The sequence below is a fragment of the Tenrec ecaudatus genome, chromosome 8, assembly GCF_050624435.1.
Source record: "Tenrec ecaudatus isolate mTenEca1 chromosome 8, mTenEca1.hap1, whole genome shotgun sequence".
NCBI lineage: Eukaryota > Metazoa > Chordata > Mammalia > Afrosoricida > Tenrecidae > Tenrec > Tenrec ecaudatus.
This window is the reverse complement of record NC_134537.1, coordinates 144,770,400-144,777,151: the sequence shown is the minus strand read 5'-3', so window position 1 is coordinate 144,777,151 and position 6,752 is coordinate 144,770,400. Positions and strand designations below refer to the sequence as shown.

General features: G+C 56.5%; 1 protein-coding gene across 1 annotated transcript; it reads right to left on the bottom strand.

Annotated features, from left to right (window-relative positions):
• Positions 1-389: 389 nt before the first annotated feature.
• Positions 390-3,492, bottom strand: POMC (proopiomelanocortin). Its single transcript, XM_075555812.1, has 2 exons — positions 3,361-3,492; positions 390-1,172 (listed from the first exon to the last, which is right to left on the bottom strand). Exons 1-2 carry the CDS (start codon positions 3,490-3,492, stop codon positions 576-578), a joined length of 729 nt encoding a protein of 242 aa, XP_075411927.1. The 3' UTR covers positions 390-575.
• Positions 3,493-6,752: the final 3,260 nt, after the last annotated feature.

The window sequence follows — 6,752 nt, the reverse complement described above, 5'->3', positions numbered from 1 at the left end:
CTAGGCCTGCACGTACCTACTACTTTTTCCAAGTGACTTCTCCAGGAAGGATTTTTCCAGCAAACATTTAAATATGGGCTTGGCTTTTCAGTAGACAAAAAGGACATCACTATGGGGGGAGAACTAACTTCATGCCAAACGAAGGCTATGTGGGGGGTGGGGGGTGGGGGTGTGCGCGCGTGGGCGCGCATGTGCTGGGCAGGGGCGAGGGTGGGTGGTAGGACTAAATCTTCTTACCCTTTTCAAAATGTTACCCCAGGTGAAACAGATTACAATCAGAATGCATGGAAACCACGGGGCCCTTCCTCCAATATGGTGCCCGTCCGGGACGCATGTGGCTGTTCATTTTATTCCCCCCCCCAGGTCTACATTCAACGGCGAGACAGGTGTGACATCGTAAGGGTTTTATTTACTAACTACAGGCAGCTTGAAGGGGCTGGACGTCTGGAGCGACCACCTTGGGGCTGGGGTGGGAGGGAGTACCGCACCCAGGCCGGGAGCCAGGGGAGGGGGGCGGCAACCTGGGGGGGTGGCTTCCTCGTTGAAGGGAGCCCCCCCCCGCCCCCGCTGCATCCTCACTGGCCCTTCTTGTGGGCGTTCCTGATGATGGCGTTTTTGAACAGGGTCACCAGCGGCGTCTGGCTCTTCTCGGAGCTCATGAAGCCGCCGTAGCGCTTGTCCTTGGGCGGGCTGCCCCAGCGGAAGTGCTCCATCCGGTAGGGCCCGCCGTCCTTCTTGTCGGCCGCCGCCGCCAGGCCGCCCTCCAGCTCGGCCGGGCCCGCCGCGCCCTCGGCCGCCAGCTCCCGCCGGAACTCGAGCGGGAAGGCCTCGGCCGACTCGTCCTCCGCGCCGTTGGGGTACACCTTCACCGGGCGCCGCTTCTTGCCCACCGGCTTGCCCCAGCGGAAGTGTTCCATGGAGTAGGAGCGCTTGCCCGCCCGCGGGCCCGGCCCGCCGCCCGCGCCCGCCGCCGGCTCCTCCTCGCGCTGCGGCCCCGCCGCGCCGCCGCTGCCGCCGCTGCCATTGCCGCGGCCGAAGCGGTCCCACCGGAAGTGGCCCGTGGCGTACTTCCGGTCGTTCTGGGCCAGCGGCTGCTCGTCGCCGGGGCCGGGCACCTCGGGGACCTCGGGCCCCTCGGCCGAGAGGGCCGGCTTGCAGGCCTCCATGCACTCCTGGGGGGAGACAAGAGCGCGTGAGGGCGGCCCGGGCCCCTGAGCTCCCCGCACCGCGCGTCGTCCGTCTCTAGTCGCGCCGGCCAACGCTGAAACTCGGCGGGAGATGGCCGCGTGTGTGCCCCCATTCCCATCGCCGCCTGCTGCAGGCGCTGGCCACGCCCATCCTCCTCGGGCTTAACCTGTCTAACCTTTGCTTTGGGGAGCGGCGTCAACAGCAGGCCACACGACGTGCCTGCTAACCATTGCTCCATACCTGGTAGGCCGCTGGTCGTCGATGGCACTTAATAGATGTGTATGTAGTTCAGGCCCGGGAGGGGCAGGGGACATCCCGCTGGGGGGAATCTCCCATCTGTAGTTGCCAATCATCAAGCTTCGATCGAAGGCCCTCTGTTTGCAGTAAAATGCCTCAAGTTTGTCCCACTGACTTGCAGACGGACCCAGCCCTATCCGTGCGTGGGTGCGCCACAGCTCAGAACTTTCCTACATCCTGCCCTCTCGAGCCTTCTTAATGGATAACCCCTGCTCCTTCCCTAGTCTCTGCACTTGGAGAAAGGTCCTCTCACTTCATGCTGATTGAAAGGAGGAGTGGAAGGTCAGACCGATCATGGAGCCTAGGTCTCTGATCCCTTGTCTCAGAGGACACAACTGTTAGGCATTTGTTCCAGAAAGTGACCCTTAAGCTTTGATAGTCTTGAGTTTTAGGTTACTCATGATGGCAGAGGAGGAAACAGAAAGGTCCCACCCACTCTATGGAGCTGGGGATTTCATACCCCGCGGATTCAGAATTACAATAAAATGAAAACCATCTAGCTTAAGTGTCCGCCCAGTTCACTGGACAGAGATGAAACGTGAAGTCCAAGGAGGAGAGGATCTGACCAAAGACCCGCAGCTCCTCAGGGACAGGACCAGAACCCACAGGCTTTGCATTCAATGCACCGTCGTCTCTGGGTGAGAGACACTGGATAGTGGTGTCTCAGGCCAAGAGCCCCTTGGGTTCCTCTGACCTGGAAGTCACAGAATCCCCTAGGCTCTTTCCCCACTCCCCCCACCCCCATCTATTCCACAATGCATCTTACTATGTGTCTAGAAAGTCTCTCGCCTCCCCTTTGCTCAGTTCTTCACTGAGAACCACAGGTGATGAGGACTCCGCCCTCTGCTGGCAGGTGCTGGCAGCAAGCTAGAAACACTGACACCTGCAGTCTGGTTTTTTTTTTTCGGGTTTTTTTCTCATGCACACCTCTCCAATACAAGCACACACACTAGAGCGCACTCCAGCCTGACTCACAGGGCTTCTGTGTGCCCCTGGAGAGGCTGCAGAGCCTGACAAAAGACACGCCCCCTAGAAGTAGCACGAGGAATCTGGCATCGTGGCTAGGAGCTGTGCTGTGATCTGAAAGGTCAGCAGTTCCAAACCACCGCCGCTCCAAGGCAGAAAGGTGGGCTTCCTACTCCCATGAAGAGTTGCAGTTTCAGAAACCCACAGGACAGTTCTACTCTGCCCAATAGGATCACTGTGAGTCTGTATCATCTCAATGGCAGTGAGTTTTTGAGAGGAAAATGCTACCTTGGTTTTACCTTCTCCCTCTAGAGGCGATTTGGGGAACTGCCTCTCTGACTGTAAGTGGTAAACTCAAACCAAACCCACTACCACCTGGTCGGTCCTGATTGGACCACTCCTGTAAAACAGAGTAGAAAAATAAATAAATAAAGACAGAGAAGAATTACAAAAGTGCCACAACTTTCTCAAGGAGCAGCTGGTGGGTTTGGACTGCCAACCTTTCAGTTAGCAGCTGCACGTCTAGGGCTCCTTTTGTAAAAACTAAAGGGTATGGAGTGACAAGGTCAATAAGAGGCCATTCAACAAGGAACCCTTTGAGAGCTAAAAGATGGGAAAGACAAGATCAGTTCAGGGAGTAATTAGTGTTAGTACTATTATTACTCGTACTAGGGAAGCAGTATGTCTAAATAATTTAAATGGTGTGGGGTCTCCAGAGATGTAGTAGAAACTGTGGACCTGACCCATCTCCCCGAAGCTGCTTCCTCACCAAACTGATCCAATTCTGATCCCCCGCCCGTCTGCCCTGCCCTGGCAATGAGCTCCTCCCCTCGTCCCCCTGAGCTATCTATCCCAGAGGGACCTGAGGTATCTGCTGCCCAGACCCAGGTGACTGTCATGACCACGTACCAGCAGGCTGCTTTCTGTGCTGACGTCCTGACACTGGCTGCTCTCGAGGCACGAGCCGAGCACTTCCACGGAGGCCTGGAGCAGCAGGGCCAGCAGGAGGGCCCCTGAGCAGTTGAAGCAGGATCTCGGCATCTTCTCGACAGGCTGCAGCTCTGCAGAGACAAACAAGGCCGGTGGGACCCCTGTGAGGAGCAGAACAATGTTGGCCGCTCACCAGGAAGGCCAGCAAGCCAACATTAACAAGGCACTCCCGGGTGGCGTCCAGGGCTTTCTGAGGACAGGAGCAGCCCAAGGGGAGCGAAGGTGTACAGTTGTGGTGGCAGGGGCGGGGAGCGAGGGGGAAAGTGGGGGTCATCCTTTCCTTTTCCTCTGTGAAGTCAGACTCCTAGGAGGTCAGGGTTGGAAGCCAGTTTAGGAACGATTTGGCCCAGCTGCTTATTTCCAAGAGGGGGGAAATGGAGGACTCATTTTCAAGAGGAGTGTGTGTGTGTGTGTGTGTGTGTGTGTGTGTGTGTGTGTGTGACAAGGGACAGCTAAGTGCTGGTTCTAGCACAGTTTTCCCATTTCACCACCAGCGTGAGGGTGGTGCTTATGCAAAGGGCAGGCGGGAACACTTTGAAAAAGACAACCAAACTCACTGCCACGGACTTGGATCTGACTTACAGTGATCCTGTGGAGCAGGGTAGAACTGCCCCTGTGGGTCTCCCAGACTGTCACTCTTTAAGGGAGTAGAAAACCCCTCTTGTCTCCCTGGGAGCGAATGGCTGGTGGTTTTGGATGAGAAAAACAATTCCCATTACAGTGTGGACGGCCGGCATCTTGTCGTTCCCAAGGAACATTTGCATTTTAAAATAAGTTCACCTAAAGGCATCCCTCGTCTGTGGGGCTGGGGTTGCGGGGTGGATAATTTTTTACATGTATAAGGGGGCTTTGGAAACCGAAGTCCTTGCTGGCGTTCATCTGCTTCAAGAAGTCACTTTCTTCTCTGCCCCGCCCTCACTCCATTCCCAAGGAGCAGGAGTCACTCCAGGACTCCCTGGGTGCTTACAGAGCAGCCATTAGGTGGCGCTAGCATCCAGTGGGCCGGCCCAGCAGCACCTCTGGCTCAAACAGCAATTAGCTGACCTTGACTTGACATTCAGTAGCAGAACAGGGATGTGCTAGTTCTGTTGTAGCCTACTGATTTTCCAATCCAGGCACGTAGCCCAAACTTGATGGATACGGCATTTTAATTTAGACTCAAAGTCTGACACCACGTGACACAGATGGGGCAAAAAAGATGCTCAGATACAATGGGAAAAGCAGAAAGACGATGATTCTGTTGCTCAGAGCGCTAAGGCACTGTAAACTAATCTTTGTAGAGGAAGAAGTGAATGATGTAGGTCCTGTTGCTGCCTTCCACCCCTCCGGGAAGGACGTGAGAGGCACAGTTACAACGGGGGAACCGAAACACAACATATGAATGGGAAACTGATGGTCTACCCTAAACTTTCACCCCATAAAAAGTTGGTGGGGTTTTTTTTTGTTGTTTTTACGTGCCCATTCTAGAAGACTTCCATTTTCTAAAAGCATTCTAAAATGACGCCAGGCCCCCCTGGAACGCCCCAGAAGCGCATTCCCTCACAGTTACACTGCACCACACGGTGTATTCAGAAGGGAGCACCGACCTGCGACGAACATGCCCATTCTGAACACAGCTTTCCTCTTTTGCTTACGTGGCCTTCCGATTTTTCTACAGCACACAGGTAATGGAAAGATGCTGTTATTGGTTGGCTTGTGAGTAGGAAGGGTATTAGAGTCTAAGACTTGGAGGCTTGAGAAAAAGAATCAGTAATTCCTTAAATCTCTACAGGATTGTTATAAACAGACTGCACTTGTTAAAGCCTCAGATGCGGAGCGAACCCCCTAGGAGTTGAAGAAGGCATGCGGCTTGTTGCTTCAAAATCCCACACTGGCCATGCCTTTCTGTAAAAACCAGACGATCCGAGTTTAGTCCTTGCATTATGGGGCATGCGTCAAGTCCCACCTGGACCCAAGGAGTGGTTAGCCAACCTTGGTACATACCTTAACCACGGACGGAACATATTTGCCCATTCAGTAAGTCTGCCTCCTCTTTCCTCCATACATGAAACACTTGTGTCATGTGGGGGATCCAAAGGCGCTGCAAACCTCCCTTCTTCACTGGAAGCCCCCCATGTCTGGGTCTGGCTGTGGCTCGTTCAACTGATGCCCGCCCCCTCCCCAACCTAGGGTCCCAGGGAGAGGCTTCCTTCCACTCGGTGGCAGGGCGGAGGGCACTGGGAGGCGGAGAGCGCCTTTCAGAACCTTGGACAGCTTCCACCCCGGCCACCGGGTTTCCTCGTCTGGGGGTCTGGGGCAGGGCGGACTCACTCCACTGTCCTGCGGCGAGAAGGACACAAGAACCCGGCACAGCCACAGCGCAGCCACGTTCCGGGCGCTAAGGTGGGCAGGAGGACGGGATTCGAGGGCTCGGAGTCCCCCCAGAAGACTGAACTGCAAGGAGCTGCCTCTGCTCTCTGCCCTTTTGTTCTGCCTCGTTCCTAGCATTTCTTTGCCCTGGAGTATGAATAGTTTGGCTTTTGAGAAGTACGTCTTACCCAATAAATCGAGAGGAAGACGAGTCTAAAGTCCCGGTCCCTCCAGACTTCCCAAAGGTCCCCAGCTCTCCACCCGAGCCCCGAGGACACGCTCCCGGACTGCGCGTTGGCAGTCCCCCGGGGCTGTCCCGGAGCTCCAGGCGGCAAAGTTGTCCCAGAACGGAGGTCCCGCTCGGAAGCAGCGAGGGCACCCCAAGAACCTGGGGTGAGAACGGAGCCCCCGTCCCGCTGCGCCCTTACCTGTGTTGGGGAGACTGCTCTCGGAGGGGGCGACACCCGCGGCGCTGGGCGAGGACGCTCCTCTCTGGACCCCTTCTGGTCCACTCTTCCTTCGCCTCCGCCGCCTCCTGCTCCCCGCCGCCGTCCTTGGGGCCTTTATATCCCTGCAGGGCTCGCCCAGGGGGCCCTCCTCCAGCGTAACCAGCCACGTCTAAGCGAAGGGGGGCCGAGGGCGGGGGAGCGGGCTTCCAGGTAGGAAGTGCGCTAAAGGGCACCGCGCCTGCAGAGGGGGCCACGGCTCTGGAATTAACGCGCTCCCGCGGAAGAGTGCACCTGGCCAGCGTGAGGCTTAGCACCCGCATGTGGGGACAGGCCGAGGGGGTTGGATTGGGGATGAGGTTACAACAGAGTGCGTACCTGGCTGGCATCTGACGCCTTCGCAGTCCGAGGTAAAAATTACGAACAAGGGAGCGCATCTGTGAAGCCTCCGATCCCCCCCCACCCCCCAGCTTTGGAAACGGTGATGGTGAAGGGTCAACATTTCTTCTTTCCAGT

Excerpts from the sequence above, each read along its gene's own strand:
- POMC (XM_075555812.1), bottom strand. The coding sequence starts at position 3,492 with ATGCCGAGATCCTGCTTCAACTGCTCAGGGGCCCTCCTGCTGGCCCTG. Across the intron at positions 1,173-3,360 it reads GCACAGAAAGCAGCCTGCTG|GAGTGCATGGAGGCCTGCAA; the intron begins GTACGTGGTCAT and ends GTCTCCCCCCAG.